General features: G+C 43.0%; 1 protein-coding gene across 5 annotated transcripts in view; it reads left to right on the top strand.

Moving 5' to 3' along the window:
- The window catches only part of PKHD1 (PKHD1 ciliary IPT domain containing fibrocystin/polyductin), a 456,884-nt gene that overhangs the window by 59,702 nt on the left and 379,214 nt on the right, over nucleotides 1–17,968 (top strand). For all 5 annotated transcript variants that reach the window (XM_069562807.1, XM_069562808.1, XM_069562806.1 and 2 more), the window contains exons 30-34: nucleotides 2,116–2,311; nucleotides 3,003–3,070; nucleotides 5,389–6,984; nucleotides 9,677–9,820; nucleotides 16,363–16,582. In XM_069562807.1, the coding sequence (XP_069418908.1) occupies nucleotides 2,116–2,311; nucleotides 3,003–3,070; nucleotides 5,389–6,984; nucleotides 9,677–9,820; nucleotides 16,363–16,582 (2,224 nt within the window). The remainder of the gene's footprint in view (nucleotides 1–2,115; nucleotides 2,312–3,002; nucleotides 3,071–5,388; nucleotides 6,985–9,676; nucleotides 9,821–16,362; nucleotides 16,583–17,968) is intronic.

Here is a 17,968-nt window from a genome sequence, read left to right as displayed (position 1 = left end):
GATGTGAAATAAATGGGTCAAAGATGACCTCTGTACACTGGCCTCATGTGACTTCCTCCTTTAAGCAGGGGGGCAATCCATCAGCTGAAAACTCCGCCAATGCCAAATTCAAATTCTTTCACAACCAGTTGTTTTAAAGAAAGAAAGAAAGAAAGAAAGAAAGGAAAGTCACTTAGTCATGTCTGACTCTTTGTGATCCCATGGACTGTAGCCTACCACGCTACTCCATCCATGGAATTTTCCATGCAAGAGTATTGGAGTGGGTTGCCATTTCCTTCTCCAGGGGATCTTCCCAATTCTGGGATGGAACCCAGGTCTCCTGCATTGCAGGCAGACACTTTACCGTCTGAGCTACCAGGGAAGCACCTCCCCCATCCCTGCACCGCCCACAAGCATATTTATTTAACCTTCTAGAGCCTATCTGCTTTACACACCCTACAAAAACGCATTTAACATCTGATAGCCATAGATCAGATCAACCTGGAGGACTTAGAGCCGTTACCACCCTGCAAAGCTCTCTGACCCAGAAACTACCCACTGGGATGCTGAGTGACTCATTATGTGAGGGGCATAGAAGCTGCCTCTCTGATCTCTTTCTCCCCTAGGAGTTCTTTGCCCTCCTCCTCTTCTGGGCGGCAGTCTCTGATTAATGCTTCTGGAAGGTCTCCAGCTGGCAGATTTCCCCACCTATGGAACTTGTCAAAGCACCATCTCTATATATCTTGTTCTGTGCTCCGGCCACCTTGTGATCATGTCTTCCCAGTCAACCCTGAAATTTTTGCACTCACTACACTGAGGCTTCAGACCTGACAGTAGAAATGAGGTTGGGAAGACAGGAAGAAGTAAAGAGGATGTGGAACAGGGAAGAAAATGAAGTTAGCTTTCTTCAGCCACAGAACCATCTTTAACTTGGCCTCTTTCCATACAATCCTTACCTGTATCCACATGTACCTGGAATTCCAGGAAGTCACCCCTTCTCTTTCCTTCTCTCCAAGTTACTGGGTGATTAAATGAGAAATTGCTATAAAAGGCAAAGCTTTGGGTAAAACTGAAGTTTTTAGAATCAAATTGTACATCCTTGACTCTCTATCAGTCCTTATTGGGATTTATCTTTCAAACTGAATTTCAGGCACCATCTTGCCCACAGGGCCTTTCTTGATATTCAGACGGTGGCTCTGATTTGAACAATGCCATGCCTAATTTACACCTCTTTATGGCTTGTCTTGTTCTGAAGCTTTTTCGGCACCTATTTTTATTAACTTTGGAGGTTCTTTGAGGGCAAGGGCCATATTTAACTTATTTTGTGCCTCTGTGGCATATTCTTCTTTATACTCAAGAAATATTTGAGATAAAATGAAGTATTCATTTTATTCATGTACAATGAATGCTTATAATATACATGGCACTTTAGTAGAGTTGCTAATAAACTAAAAATGCATTGAGATATTTACAAGACTGGGCTCAGGCCCTCACATTTCCATTAATCATCTCTGAGACCTAGACTTCTGAGCCTTGGTTTCCTCAAAAGCAAAATGCTGGTCCTGCTAACTGTCCGAATACTGTTATCAGGCCAGTGTGAGGGTCGAATGGGATAGTATAGGTGAAAGGACTCCATAATTGTGAATTGTTGTTGTTCAGTCACTCAGTTGTGTCCGACTCTTTGCAGCCCCATGGACTGCAGTGTGCCAGGCTTCCCTGTGAATGACTGAATGCCTATATAGCATTGCTATGGGGCTCAGTGCATACTGGAGAAAGAGTTTTAGATTTTCATCTTCAGAGAAGTGGAGGCTAAAAAAGAGGTCACGAGGTGTTACTTTCTGGTTATGAAGACCATCATAACTACTTGATTTGCCTTGACACTGAGATGAACTAGTGCTTCTTGAGTATAATCATTCTGACAATTTTGCTTTCTGTGCCCTTGAGGTTATAGGCTGTAGCTCCATTAAAGAGTTGTAAGTTTCATGAAAAAAAATCAGGTGGACATTAAAACTCTTGATTAGAGTATTATGCACAGTACTGACCATGTGTTTAATCCAGAAAGATAGTTTTAGAATTGAATACGTGATTGAAGCACTAATCCACTTCACAGGGGCTAATGGATTTTCTTCAACACAGGAGGTGAGATCCTTTCCATTGGAATGGTGCTGCCAGTGAACCACACAGATCTGGATGCTGAAGTCCGCATTGGGGACACCAGGGCTTGGGTCCAAGCGCAGACAGCTCAGGGCCTGGAGGTGGTGCTCCCCCCGCTGCCTGCCGGGCTCCACGGAATCTCAGTCTCCATCAATGGAGTCCACATTCACGCACAAGGGTGAGGTGGACTCCTGCCATTCATTATAGCTCTCCTGATGGTCTAATGATTCAGCTGAAGAATTCTAGCTTTGAGTTAGGTCATTATTTTTTTTCTTCTTCCTCTGAAGTTAAGAGATAAACACACTAGAATCCTAAAATTTGAACAAATCTTAGAGATCTTACAGGACAGTTTACTCTCAAGTCCAATTTTTGGCTTACTAGTTGGGGAAAAGAGAACTTTCTGGAGCTAAGATGTCATGTCTCTTGGTTGGGCTGGGGTGGGGTGGGCACCTCTATGTCAGGAGGAAGAATCTGTGCTTAATAAGAGACTGCTTTCACTAAGACCTTTAATTAGACTGTATCTTGGGCTTTGAATAAATGCTGTCAATTACTGCACAAGCTGTTCTCAGTCCTGTTTACCCTAAAGTCCCTCTGCCCAGCATTTCTCCGGAAGTTCCCTCACTTCATTCCAGAGAGTAGCTAAACTCAGGGAGACTGATGTGCCCACCGGATGCCCGTGCAGGAAAGCGTCCCCTACAGATTCTTTTCTACACTATTTCCCTCTTTCTCTGGTGGGCAGTGCTGGTCTCATAGGCTTTCCGTCACAGCCCCATTTCTTTTTTCTTTCTAATATACACATTTCTGCTGTTTTGTGCCTTCTTTTCTCCTGACTTTCAGTTATTTCATGACCATCTCCTCATTTTCTGTAGGGTGGATCTTCACATCCAGTACATCACAGAAGTCTTCAGCATCCAGCCTCGCTGTGGGTCACTTGTGGGTGAGTGGCTCTGGCCTGACTGGTTTCATTTATTCTGCAAGTCTACTCCCTGGTTATTCAGATTTTGCTCCTGGATTTATAAACCAGTGAGACTAGAGATGGGGCTGCAGGGAGAGGCAGTTTGCCCTGCCCTGGGAGCTGAGTGGTCTACTTTGGAGTGTGTGAAACTCAGGATTCTTTAGCCCAGTGAGTTCAGAAAATTAAGGAATTTTTTATGAAAAATAGGTGTGTCTAGTTTTCTTTTTTTTTTTTCCAATGGAAAGAGGCTGAAGTATCTAAAAAGTGGCACATCTTGAGTACATATCACCAAATCACTTTGCTATACACCAGAAATGAGTGGAAATGAGCATGACGTTGTAGACCGAGTACAGTTCAACTGAAAAAAATGCAGAGAACAAGTGAAGAGCTTCCTGAGTTAGCGTTTCGATACTGCTTATGCAAGGAGAGGAGACATGCGTCTCTGATGTCTTTACTTGCTCTGGGATGTGGATGAAGGACCAGACAGAGTCAGGAGATGGATGGGAAGGAGTGGGTGGAAGGGAGCTCCAAGAGAGAGGGGATGTATTTATACGAATAGCTGATTCACTTTGTTGTTCAGCAGAAACTAACACAACAGTGTAAAGCAACTATACCTCACTAACTAAAAAAAAAAAAACACAAATGCCAATATGGGCGATGTCAGGACTGGACAAATAGAGAAATATAGAAAACGATTCATCTTCAGAAAAAAGAAAGAAAGCTATGTATTTGCATGTGATAATCGTTGTGACGGCGTATGAAATAGCACATTGTTCATTAGAATTTTCTTATTGAAGTGTAGTTGATTTACAATGTTACGTTAGTTTCAGGTATACAGTAAAGTGAATATATATACGTATATCCATTCCTTTTTAGATTCTTTTTCCATGTAGGCCATTAACGGAGTATCAAAGTGTTCCCTGCATTCTATAGTAGGTACATTATCCTTTTTGAACATAGTATAGTCCTTTTAAAAGCTGCTTTACCTTACCGCTGATTTGGTGATGATAAGGGGTACATGGCTCGCATCCCTGTTCTGTGGCGAGAGTTTGATTGGCCCTCAACTAGAAAGTGAGACAATATGGCTAGAGCAGCAAAATCACAAGCATGCTTCAGTGGCTCTTGATATGTGACATACAAATACACATATGACTATACAATATATGGATTACTGAAACATTATATAGACTAATATAGAGGATAAGTAGAAGAATTCAACAAATTTAATTTTTCATCAGTGTGTTAGTTGAATATCAGTTCAGTTGCTCAGCTGTGTCCAACTCTGTGACCCCATGAACTTCAGCATGCCAGGCTTCCCTGTCCATCACCAACCCCCAGAGCTTGCTCAAACTCATGTCCATCGAGTCGGTGATGCCATCCAACCATCTCATCCTCGGTCATCCCCTTCTCCTCCTGCCTTTAATCTTTCTCAGCATCAGGGTCTTTTCCAGTGAGTCAATTCTTCGCATCAGGGGGCCAAAGTATTGGGATTTCAGCTTCAGCATCAGTCCTTCCAATGAATATTCAGGACTGATTTTCTTTAGAATTGAGTGGTTTGATCTCCTTGCAGCCCAAGAGACTCTCAAGAATCTTCTCTAACACCACAGTTGAAATCCATCAATTTGAACTGGTGCTCAGCTTTCTTTTTGGTCCAATTCTCACATGCATACATGACTACTGACAAAACCATAGCTTTGACTAGACGGACCTTTGTTGGCAAAGTAATGTCTCTGCTTTTTAATATGCTGTTAGTTTGGCCATATATAGAACAATATACATATACTCTGCATAATAATACAGAGAATAATAGGGAATAATAGGGCAGTTAATACAACAGATGATAAGAAGACTAGATTTTTTATTTTTTATTAATGTATATGTTGTATACATGTGTATATGAATTATACATATACTCTCTCTACATGGTAATATATAGAATAATGTAGAATAGCATGTATGACAATACAGCAGATGATGAGAGCACGTCAAGAAATTTAATTTTTCATTAGTGTCGAAGTTGTCTAGGATCTATAAATATACTTGAAAATATATTTTGTCTTAAATTTTATAAACATTCTTCTTATAGAATAATTTGTGTTGTTTTACTGCCATGTGAATTTCATCCCATCTGACTCCTGCCAAAATGGTCGTACATTTAACACTGGTGGGATGAGGCGAAAGAATTTCACTAACACTTACCCCACCTTTCACTTAGTTGTGCTGGGGCTCACACAGCTGCTGTGAGTTCCTAGTTCTGAAATACCTGCTTCTCAGTTTTTTTCTCAATATTTGTGCTTCAGGTGGAACCATCCTCAGCATCTCAGGAAGAGGGTTCAGCAGGGACCGAGCTTTGCTTTGGGTGCTGGTGGGCAGTCGGTCCTGTGACATTGTGAACTCAACAGAGACCAGCGTCTGGTGTGAGACCCCGCCGCCAGCCCCCCTGCCGCTGAGCGCCCCAGTCCCTGTGGAGGTCTGGGCTGGCAGCAAGCCCTTCCCCCACCGACCTTCGCCTCGCCTGGTGGGGAAGGGCTTCACCTTCATGTACGAAGTGGCAGCAACGCCAGTGGTCACCGTCATGCGAGGAGAAGTTGCGAATCAGAGCCTGAGGCTCTACGTGGAGGGACGAAATCTCTCCGACTCAGTGGTCCTTCTGGGTAACTTGAGCTGTGATCTCCAGATCCCATCTCCCGGGAGCAGCTTGAGCCTGGCTGGGTGTGCTTTTCCTCTTGACACTTTGGAGGCCGGCCTGTATCCTCTCCAAGTCCACCAGAGGCAGATGGGGTTTGCTGACATGTCTGCGGTGCCCTGGCAGTGGGTGGTGATGCCTCAGATAACCGCCGTTTTCCCAACACGCGGGTCCACTTGCGGAGGGACTGTTCTCACAGTGAGGGGCTTGGCTTTCCGCTCCAGCAGGGGGTCAGTGGAGGTTGACCTCTCGGGTCCCTTTACCTGTGTGATTTTGAGTTTTGGGGACCAGACAGTCCTCTGCCGGATTACCCCCGTGGGTGATCCCTTGCCTGGTGCTTCCTTCACCCTGAATGTCACTGTCCTGGTGAATGGACTTCCCAGCATGTGTCAGGGGAATTGTACTCTTTTCTTGTGTGAAGAGACAACTCCTATCATGGATGATTGGACCACAAACATCAGTGGGTCTCTGACGACAGTGCTGGTTAGGGGTCAGAGGTTAGGTATCACGGCTGATGAGCCAGTGGTGTTTGTGGATGATCGTCTTGCTTGCACTGTGACTTTCCATAATGCAAGCCACGTGGCATGCTGGATAAGTGACTTGTCCCCTGGACCTCACTACCTATCTGTTTTACATGCAAGATATGGGTATGCCTGTTCTAGTAACTTTTCCAGACACTTCCATGTTTGGCCTCAAGTGTTTCATTACTTCCCCAAGAATGTCAGCCTCCATGGTGGAAGCCTCTTGACGTTGGAGGGCACTGCCCTGAAGGGACTGAACTCCACGTTAGTCTACATTGGTCAGCAGGCCTGCCTGACCGTGAGCCTCGGCTCTGAGCTCATCCAATGTGCTGTTCCTGCAGGGAATGGCTCTGCTGCCCTGGACATAGAGGTAGACGGAGCTTCCTATCAGATGGGTGTCATCGGTTACAGCAGCGCCTTCACTCCTGAATTGCTCTCTGTTTCTCAGACTGATGATGTTTTAACCTTTTCGGTAGCCCGGATCTCAGGAGCTGCAAACATAGACATTTTTATTGGGATGTCCCCTTGTGTGGGTGTCTCTGGCAACCATACCCTTCTCCACTGTGTGGTCCCATCTCTTCCAACCGGGGAGTACCAAGTCAGAGGTTACGACCGCATGAGAGGGTGGGCCTCGTCCGTCCTGGTGTTCACTTCCAGAGTGACCATTACAGCAGTGACCGAGAATTTTGGTAAGTCAGACAGATGAGGCAGAGAGCTTTCTTTATGTAAGTGAATTAACAGCTCCTCTCAGCACTCTACAAGGTAGGAAATCAGCATCAGTTTGAACAATAGAAGAAGAGAGAAGCCGGTTGGCCTCTTACAGTCGCAGCTTCCTCCTAAAACTTTGTCATGCTCCAGTTATGAGGCTTTTTTTTTTTTTGTTGAAGAGATTGTGCATATTCTCTAAGTGTTTGATTGTCTTTTAATTTGATGCATTAACCCACTTTAATTTGTGTTTTAAATTAAATAATACCATTTGTAAGAGCTCATAATTTGATCATTTAAGTAGAGCATAAATGCCTTCATCTATTTTTAGACCTATTTGCCAATTTGAATTGTTTTAAACGTATTAAATATGATTAATTTTTATCATTTTGTACCATTTCACAGATGAATTCATACTCCATCAATAACAGGCCAATTGTGCAGTACAACGGCATTGGTTGAACTTTCTCTCCTTTTAGATAGGCTGCAGTGTGCTTTGCCTTTTCTTACAGTGAAGGTTTGGGTTTCTGTTCCCTTAATGTCTTCCTGCCCTTAAGATGGGGCTTCCCAGGTGGCGCTAGTGGTAAAGAACCCACCTGCCAGTGCAGGAGACATAAGAGATGTGGGTTCCATCCCTGGGTGGGGAAGATCCCCTGGAGGAGGCATGGCAACCCACTCCAGTATTTTTGCCTGGAGAACCCCATGGACAGAGGAGCCTGGTGGGTTACAGACCATGGGGTTGTAAAGAATCAGACACAACTGAAGTGACTCAGCACATAAACACACTTAAGATAGTTCAAACGTGATTGTGATGCATAAAGTTTAGAAGTCATGGAGCAGGGTCCTAGGCGAGGGAGTACCAATCCATTTTTTGGAACAAATGTGTCCGACCTCAGCTGGGTGAGATACTATAGGGATTGGACGTGTTTCTAAGTCTGTTACTATCTTAGCTGGGTAACTTTTTTAAGCCTCAGCATTTTTATTTGATTAAAGGTTGGGGCTGGTTTTTCCTCCCTAGTTCCCCTTTCAACTCTTTAAGAATCTATGACTTTTAGGCAAGAGAGCAGGGGTAAGAATGTACCCTGGCAAAAACTTGGTCAGGTGGCTGTGTAAGTACCACCTAGACTTGACATGAAGGTGGGAGAAGCTGGAATCTCAGCATGGACTAGAGATTTCAACTGGCATTTTCCTTTATTGGTTCTCATACTGAAGCAAAACATATTGTCTTGACTTTACGAATTGGGTAGGCATACTTCCTAAACAGCAGGTAGGAGTGTTAAGCAGGGCAACAATATTCTGGAGAGAAATACGGCCATATCCTCCCAAACTAAAAATTTACTTTTCGTTGACCTAGTAATTCCATGTCTAAGAGTTTACATCATTTTTATTCATATAAGTGTATAGTTCATTGCAGCATTTTTAATTGCAGCAAAAGGGGAGAACTTATGGAACTATTCCTGATAGCTCAGTCGGTAAAGAATCCGCCTGCAATGCAGGGGACCCAGGTTCGATTCCTGGGTTGCAAAGATCTCCTGGAGAAGGGATAGGCCACCCACTTCAGTATTCTTAGGCTTCCCTGGTGGCTCAGCTGGTAAAGAATCCTCCTGCAATGTGGGAGACCTGGGTTCAATCTCTGGGTTGGGAATATCCCCTGGAGAAGGGAAAGGCTACCCACTCCAGTATTCTGGACTGGAGAATTCCATGGGCTGTATAGTCCATCGGGTTGCAAAGAGTCGGACACGACTAAGTGACTTTCGCTTTTACTTTCAGCAATCAACAGGAAAATTGCTCAGTAAATTAGGGCATAGTCATATAATGGAATTCTAAGTGTCTGTTAAAATGAAGAGCTGGACCTCTCTCTCTCTCTCTCTCTCTCTCTCTCTCTCTATATATATATATATATATATATATATATATGTAGACTTGGAAAGATGTTTATGCTGCATTTCTAATTAAGAAAACAAGTCGTAGAATGCTATGTATAGAATGATCAGTTTGTAGTAACATAGTCTATATGCTTTAGAACATCCTAAAGGCTTCACAAGAAACTAGACATGTCTTTTTCTGGGGAGTGAGATAAGTAGGTAAGGGAAGTTTTACTTTCATTTTGTACTCTCCTGTATAAAAGTTTATAAACTATAAACAAGCATTATTTTCACATGTAAGAATCATGACACTTTTCATAGGTTGTTGAGTATGACTAGGGTTTGACCGGAGAAGGCAATGGCACCCCACTCCAGTACTCTTGCCTGGAAAATCACATGGATGGAGGAGCCTGGTAGGCTACAGTCCATGGGGTCGCTAAGAGTCAGACACGACTGAGCGACTTCACTTTCACTTTTCACTTTCATGCATTGGAGAAGGAAATGGCAACCCACTCCAGTGTTCTTGCCTGGAGAATCCCAGGGACGGGGGAGCCTGGTGGGCTGCCACCTGTGGGGTCGCACAGAGTCGAACACGACTGAAGCGACTTTAGCAGCAGGGTTTGACAGAACGGGATTCAGAGCTCAGAGCTTAGTGAGAGGAAACTGAGAAAATCAGGGATCTCAGGCCTATTGTGTGGACTCTGGTGGGCATGGAAAGAAGGGTGGGCAGCAAGAAAGCATGGGCTTGAATTTTGAGGAAAAAAAAAAGATTTGCCTCTGAGATGGTAAACTCCTCATTTTGTCTTTAAAGGCCGCCTAGGCGGGAGGCTCGTGCATGTGTTCGGAACAGGATTTTCTCCCGGGAACATCTCAGCTGCCGTGTGTGGTGCTCCCTGCCAAGTCTTGGCTAATGCGACGGTGTCTGCCTTCAGCTGCTTGGTTCTGCCTCTCGATGGTCAGTAAAAACACCAGATTTGTTTTATAAAGAGTAGGTGTAAAATTAGCATACTTTGGTTAACTCCATTATTTTGGTAATTCATACTCTATTGACTCAATTTTTCTGTTTGTTGCTATGGAAAAAGTTTTCTCTGATCCCCATGTAAAGTGGTAGTTCTGAGGACCACCTATTAAGATGACTCATAATAGCTTTTTCTGTTGTATTAATAACAGCAAAAAATTTATCACGCATTTTTGGCAACAGTTCTGTGATGATGGAGAAAGTGATTTTGAGTTGTGAATATAGTTTCAATGGCAGCATAGCATTATGGAGAAAATAGTCTCTTGGTCTCCTGAGGTGGGGCTGCTGGAAATGTGTGCCTACTGGAAGTACTAGGGAAGGGATTACATCATCCGGCTGGAAATGGCTTGCAAATTAGTGTGCTCAGGTCCTGAATCTTATTATAGGCAAAAGGGTCAATGTTGACATTATCCTTTTATTCTCCAAAGTCCAGGTGATTATCTGAGCCGTAACTCAGTAAAATAACCACAATCTCTCATTGCTTTAAGCTTTGTTGTAGTTTGTTGCTGTTTAGCCGCTAAGTCATGTCCAATTCCTTGCGACCCTATGGACTGTAGCCTGCCAGGCTCCTCTGTCTGTGGGATATTCCAGGAAAGAATACTAGGATGGGCTGCTGTTTCCTTCTTCCGGTGATCTTCCTGTCCCACGGACTGAACCTGCATTTCCTGCATTGGCAGGCAGATTCTTTACCCATGAACCACCTGGGAAGCCCTTTAAGCTGTGCTGCTGCTGCTGCTGCTAAGTCACTTCAGTCGTATCAGACTCTGTGTGACCCCATAGACGGCAGCCCACCAGGCTCCCCCGTCCCTGGGATTCTCCAGGCAGGAACACTGGAGTGGGTTGCCATTGCCTTCTCCAATGCATGAAAGTGAAAGGTGAAAGTGAAGTCACTCAGTCGTGTCTGACTCTTCGAGACCCCATGGACTGCAGCCTACCAGGCTCCTCTGTCCATGGCATTTTCTAGGCAAGAGTACTGGAGTGGGGTGCCATCGCCTTCTCCGTTAAGCTGTGTAGTCATCATGTAAAATATGGCATGGGAAGCTATGTCTTTGTGGGGTGGGGGGGTTAGAATGCAAAGTGCAAGGCTTGATTTTCCCATGAAGCTCACAACACATACTAACTACCCACTGAGCTTCAGAAAAAGAATGTTTCAGGGATGAAATTGCCATTAATCACTACAGGGTCAGCTAAACCATGTGATTATCTTGTTTGCATGGTCATACATCTTGTACCTGTGCACTTAAAAACCATTTGCCCTCATATTTTCTGTGTAATGCTTTAAGTTATATTCCTAATTTATGTGTTAGCAACTTGACCGTGGGTAAAAAGACTTACAATGATAAAAGCATCACTTCATCTGAGCTTGGACAAAAATTCCATGATGTATAATACTATTGTGATGGTAGTTTACATTGGGTCGTCTTAGACCAGATGGAGGAACGAGAGGAGGGGGCAAAGTTGGGGGAGGAGAAACAACCCTTGTTTAAAATATCAGAATCTGAGGGTCTTATTATCATGTGTATAAGCAGAACATTATAGAAGAGAGTATTATTCTACTTAAGATTCTGCAATAGGAAATTTAGGATATGGTAGAAAATTTAAGTTAATATATCTGTTTCTCTGCTCTCACTCCTATGCATAGAACTTTCCTGGCTTAGGGGATGTACAAAATCCATGTTTGATGAAAGAATAAATAAGGGAATTGGGAAATGGTGGAAACATAAAATGTTAGTTGCTCAGACGTGTTTCACTCATTGCGACCCCATGGGCTGTAGCCTGCTAGTCTCCTCTGTCTGTGGGATTCACCAGACAAGAATACTGGAGTGGATAGCCACCCCCTTCTCCAGGGGATCTTCCCGAACCAGGGATCAAACCTGGATCTCCTACATTGCTGGAGCATTCTTTACCCTCTGAGTCACCGGGGAAACAAAACCAACCATTTCTAGGTCCTAATATTTAAGAAATGCTGCCACAGTTCTTTTTTTTTTGCCCCTGGGAGAAGGTGTGGCTTTCACACATACACTGTTTATTATCAGTCAACCCCTTGCTATTGTTTCAAGACAACCAGAAGTATGAACTTAAAAACCATGAAGTCAGGGTTAGAGAAGTTGTGTTTTATTGGGAGTTTCATAACTCATAGGAGGAGAATAAAATAAATTATTATATTTAGTGAGATTTGGTTAAATTTATAAAAAGACTTCAAAATTTCTTGATTTTTAAGAGGAAAGCATGAGTGAGAAACTGTGACTCTTACTCTAACCACTAGGTGTCAGCAAACACTCGTTGATTGTGCAAGGGCTGCTCATTCATTCCAGAGAAATGGATAATTTGACTTTTCCTTTTTCATTAAAAAATAAGTCTTTTAAAAGATGTCTAAAGATGGGGAGGAACTTGTGAAATCCTAATCCATTGGTTTCTTACTTAATATCCAAGATGGAAGTTGGGGATTATCTATGAATCTCTGAAATTGAATAAAATATTTTGTGACTATGATTATGTATTTTTTCCCCCAAGAAGTAGGTCTATAATGAACATCAAATTGTCAGAGGGATGTATCTCAGAAATTTCTAAAAACTAGGAAGGAATCCCCCTTCCTTCAGAAAGGACTGTATAGAATCAAGTTAGTTAAGAATCTGTTATACTTTAAAAGATTTTTTTAGTGGGCACTTTCACAGCAGTAACCCCCTCAAGTGTTTCACAGTTACTCTTTCCAGAGAAATCTGCCCTTTTACCTAATGCTCCTCACTCTATTTTTTTCACCTTAATCAGTTGGAAGCCCTTGGGAAAGCTGAATAATTTCAGTTCTTCTAACATAATGCTTCTCAACGATATTATTATTGAGGATTATATTATTATGGAAGGATTATTGAAAAAAATTATTATTACTGGAGCAGCAACAGTAGCAGCACCTGTGACTCTGTTAGAAATGCACGACCTTGGGAACTGCTGTATCAGTAAACATTTTGGCATTTCTCTTCTGAGACTCTGTAGAAATATGGAATCACTATGCTGTATCCTTGAAACTAAAATAGTATTGTAAATCAACTATACTTCAATAAATTTTTTTTAAAAAGATGAAGCTTTTTAAAAAGTCCTTTTGCTGCTTTGGGGTCATTCATCTTTACTCTGGGGCTTCTCCAGTGGCTCAGCAGTAAAGAATGCAGGAGATGGCAGGAGGCCTGGGTTCGATCCCTGGATCGGGAAGATCCCCTGGCAGAAGGCATGGCAACCCACTCCAGGATTCTTGACTGGAGATCTTATGGTCACAGGAGCCTGGCGGGTTACAGTTCATAGGGTTGCAAAGAGCCGGATATGACTGAAGAGACTGGGCACACACACACCCATCTTTACTTTTCTCTCAGATTATACTTCTAATGAAAGAAGAATTTTACTTTTTCATATGATAGGTTGTTATAGCACCTTGTCTGTTTAACACTCTGTATTTGTTTAAAATCAGCAAGATATTTGATCTTTTCGTTTCCTGAATTTTGTATCTTGAATTATACGACATGACTTCCTCATGGAAACTGATTTTTTTCTGTGAGGAGCGAAAACTTAAAGTGATTAAGGTTGCACAGCTATTTCGTGGCAGAACCTTGGGTAAAATTGAGTAAAATTCCTGGATTCTGATCCCCAGCGCTGGGCATTTATCATAATCCACCTTGTCAATTTGCATCCACCTAATCACTCATAATGAGTTCATTATTTTATAGGTGTTAAGCCTATTTTTATTTGCCCTAGGGCTTACTAACTGGAAAGTTCTCGTGTTTCCTCTGTCCATGTGAGAGTCTTACTTTCCAGATGTTTTAACTGCTATAATTCTTTGGGAACACAGTCACAGAACCTACTGTCTGTCAGGTACTTCAGAATGTACCAGCAAAAATAGTAACTATTTTGTGTGAATGAGTAGCGGCAAACCCTCTTGTGTACTTGGCGCCTCCCTTGCTGCATGCAGCCATGTGATATGGGCAGGTGTCTTAGCTTCACACTCATAGTCCTTGATAACACGTGTTCTGTACCTGCATGAACAGGCTAGCTGCTGAGGTAGAAGGCTAGAGAAAATTTGTTGTTGTTGTTTTTTTTTTCTATTTAAGGTTTTCAGGCAGAGGTACTCCCAAACCATCTCACGTAGAGACTTGTTCATGCTTAGTCGCTTTGTCGAGGCCAACTCTGCAATCCCGTGGGCTCTAGCCTGCCAGGCTCCCCTGTCCAGAGGGTTCTCCAGGCAAGAATACTAGAGTGGGTTGTCATTTCATACTCCAAAGAAAGTAGGAAATGGCAGACTTGTTCATCCTCCTGTTAAAGGTTATTGCCAGTCTGCCTTGGTGATGCTTTTTACATTGTCTCTCGTGACCTGGGAAGAAATGGTCTCAGGGTCAGAGAGCTTCAGATCATTGCTTTTCTTCTTTATGAAATGTTCATAGAACCCTCTATATGAAAATCAAGAACTTCAGTTAATCAAGAGATCCCATAAAGATAATGAGAAGTCTAGCCACAAAGCTGGAGAAGGTGTTAATAAGCATGTAACTTCTTCAGGATTAGTACTCAGAATATAAATGGCACAAATCAATAAGGAAAAGATAAGCATTCCAGTAGAACAAAGGGGCAAGTGACCTACATGAGAATTTCATAGAAGAGAAAATAGGAGTTATTACTACATATACAAAAAGCTGCTCAACCTAAAAAATAATGATGAAAATGCGAATTAAGGTCACAATGAAATGCTTTTGTATACTCACTGGACTGACCAAAATTAAGTCTGATAATCTTAAGTGCTGGCAATTATGTGGATTACTGCGAACCCATAAAGACAGGAAAGCAAAATGGCACAAACAATTTTCTAGGAGACATATCCTCCAGAGAAAGTGCATTACGTATTTGTAGTGGCAAAAGCTGGGAAATTCCCCAAAGTCCATTGGTGACAGAATAGGCAGATATCTTGTAGTACTTTCACACAAAGCAGTGTTGGAGAGCAATGAAAACATCTGAACAGCAGTTATATGTGATAATATGGCTAAATCTTGGAAGCATAATGTGGAGTGAAGAAATCAGGTCTAAGAGTATTATGCCATGTATAACTTTCTAAAGTTCAAAAGGAAGCAAAAATCAGCCACCTGTCTAGTGGTTGTTTCTGAGACTGAGGAGGAAGTGGTAGGGTTGGCCAGGAGCACGTCGATTGGTGAGCATCGTGCTGATGTTAGACTTTATGTTGGCTGATCCTGTGGTACATTCACATGAGTTTTTTTTTTTTTTTTACTTGGATGATTCATATTTTACAAAAACATTATTTATATCCTTCTGTATGTATTATGTATATCTAATACTTTAAAAAATTTTCATGTATTTTATTGGAGGATAATTACAATATTTTGGTGTTTTTTTTTCATACATGGACATGTGTTATTTATTATTGGAGGTATAGTTGCTTTGGGCTTTTCTGGTAGCTCAGCTGGTAAAAAATCTGCCTGTAACACAGGAGACTCCACTTCAGTTCCTGGGTTGGGAAGATGCCCCTGGAGAAGAGAGAGGCTACCCACTCCAGTATTCATGGGCTTCCCTGGTGGCTCAGATGGTAAAGAATCCACCTGCAATGTGGGAGACCTGGGTTCAATCTCGGGTAGGGAAGATCCCCTGGAGGAGGGCATGGCAACCCACTCCAGTATTCTTGCCTGGAGAATCCACATGGATAGAGGAGCCTGGAGGGCTATAGTCCATGGGGTTGCAACGAGTCAGACATGACTGAGCAACTAAGCACAGCACATAGTTGCTTTACAACATTGTGTGAGTTTCTGCCGTATAATAACATAAATCAACTAGGCTTCAGTCATGTCCGACTTTTTGCAATGCTATGGACATAGCCCACCAGGCTCCTCTATCCATGGGATTTTCCAGGCAAGAATGCTGGAGTGGGTTGCCATTTCCTACTCCAGGGGATCTTCTTGACCCAGGGATCAAACCCGCGTCTCTCGTGTCTCCTGCATTGCCAGGTGGGTTCTTTACTGCTAGTGCCACCTGGGAATCAGCTATATGTATATGCATATCCCTTCCCTCTTGAACCTCTGTCCCACTGCCCCACCTTCCCATCCCATCTATCTAGGTAATCACAGAGCACAGAACTGAGCTCCCTGTGTTATACAACAAGTTCCTACTAGCTGTCTATTTTACACGTGGGTGTATATATTCAATCCTAATCTTGAAGTTCAAGCCTCCCCTCCCCCACCCTTATGTCCACAGGTCCATTATGTTCATTCTCTACGTCTGTGTCTCTATTCCTGCCCTGCTAATAGGCTCACCTGTATCATTTTTCAAGATTCCACATATGCGTTAATATATGATGTTTGTTTTTCTGATTTTTAATGAGTAAGTTTATTTTCCTATTGGTCAAAGTACAGCACAGGGGCTTGGTTGATGAAACGACGCGAGGCCTTCAGTTCTTTCTGTGGTTCTCACCTAAACCAGTGGTGACTGTTTTCCTGCAGTGTCCTTAGCTTCCCTGTGTGACCTGAGGCCTGAGGAGGAGGATTGTGAGACCTCCAGCTGCAGCTACATACACTGTGATTTGACCATCACTGTGGGGACAGAGAGCCTGCCGGAGTCATGGCCTTACTTCTACATCTGTGAAGAAAGTTCCCGATGCCTCTTGGCACGAGATCATTGGACAGAGTCTACCCTCCCATCGTTCTCAGGCCTCTTCATCAGGTAACTCAGTCCTCTCCCTCCCTGACTTTGCGCACAAATGCGTGGCCAGTGGATTGATGGGATCATCAGGAACTCCAGGTTGGGTGGACATGGCCCTGGGGCCAGTGCTGTTGTCGGAGGGACTGTTCCATTGTGGATTCCAGCCAGCCTGCATATCAAAGCGTCTCCTGTCTTTTCAAGTGTTCAAGAGAACATCTGAAAAATCTGCCCAGTAAACAGCCCGCTTTGTTCTTGCTTAGATTTTAATATTTATCTTCCGATCCGAAGCAACATCTGGTAAATGCCAATGGGGAAAAAGATTAGACGTTATGAAAAACAGAAGGCTCTTTTCCCCTCTCCTTTTTCTTTTCTTTCCAAACAGATTCACAAGTATGAGAAAAAGTCGTAGAGAAATCCAGCAGATTGTACAATGTTTATTCAAAAGAAGTGGGGGTGCGCAGGCAGGACTGTAGATTTCGGATTTAGGAGTTATAAGCTTATAAGGATTTTTTTTTTTTGAACTTAAAAAACAAATGCCACAACTTTCTGGGTAAAAATCACCTTTTCTAAACAAATTTTTTAAAAAGTGTAGCCATGTCAGTTGCTCTAGATGGACTTCATTTTCACAAGCAGCTCCTGTTTTATGAAGTGTGATGTTTTAGCACTTAACGTGGCCCAGTGTCCTTTATTTCTTATCAAGAGTGGTTGCATCCAATTATTTAATGAAGGCCTATTTCCTCATTAAAAAATAAAACTAAGACCGACTACCCAGAGGAAAAGCAAGAACCAGCCTTTTTCACAGCAGTTGGACTTTCTGATGATTTGCCACCAGGAGTTTGGATTTAGTGAGAGGAAGAAAGGGCCTCCTTGAGGTTGTTATCTGGACTAGCGGGGAAAAGCTTGCTTAGGGCTCATCGGAAATGGGGCTGCAGCTGGTGCTCAGGGGAGACTAGATCTCAGCACGTTGACGCTGGGCACCAAGTGTATGTCAGCTGGTCCTGGCTCCCCAGAATTCGACAACTTTATTTTGGTCCCTAAGCTATTCTTTGGAGTTCTTCTGTGCTCTTCTCTCCACGAGGTGGCTGAGGGCAACTGAGCCCTGTGCTCATTCACTCAGTCGTGTCCGACTCTGAAATCCCACGGACTCTAGTCCTTCAGCTCCACTGTCCATGGGATTCCCGGGCAAGAGTGCTGCAGTGGGTTGCCATTTTCTTCTCCAGGGGATCTTCCCGACCCAGGGGTCAAACCCACGTCTCCTACACTGGCAGGCAGGTTCTTTACCACTGAGCTTCAGACCCTACTAAAAACTATGCCCTTATCTATGAATATCATTTGCAAAATACACTAATAACCTTATAATTCTTCATACTCTAATTCAGCAATTTCACTTTCAAGATTTTAAGAAAG

Source organism: Ovis canadensis, chromosome 20 (genome assembly GCF_042477335.2).
Source record: "Ovis canadensis isolate MfBH-ARS-UI-01 breed Bighorn chromosome 20, ARS-UI_OviCan_v2, whole genome shotgun sequence".
NCBI lineage: Eukaryota > Metazoa > Chordata > Mammalia > Artiodactyla > Bovidae > Ovis > Ovis canadensis.
Note: the sequence above shows the minus strand (reverse complement) of the source record. Positions and strands in the feature narration are given on the sequence as shown.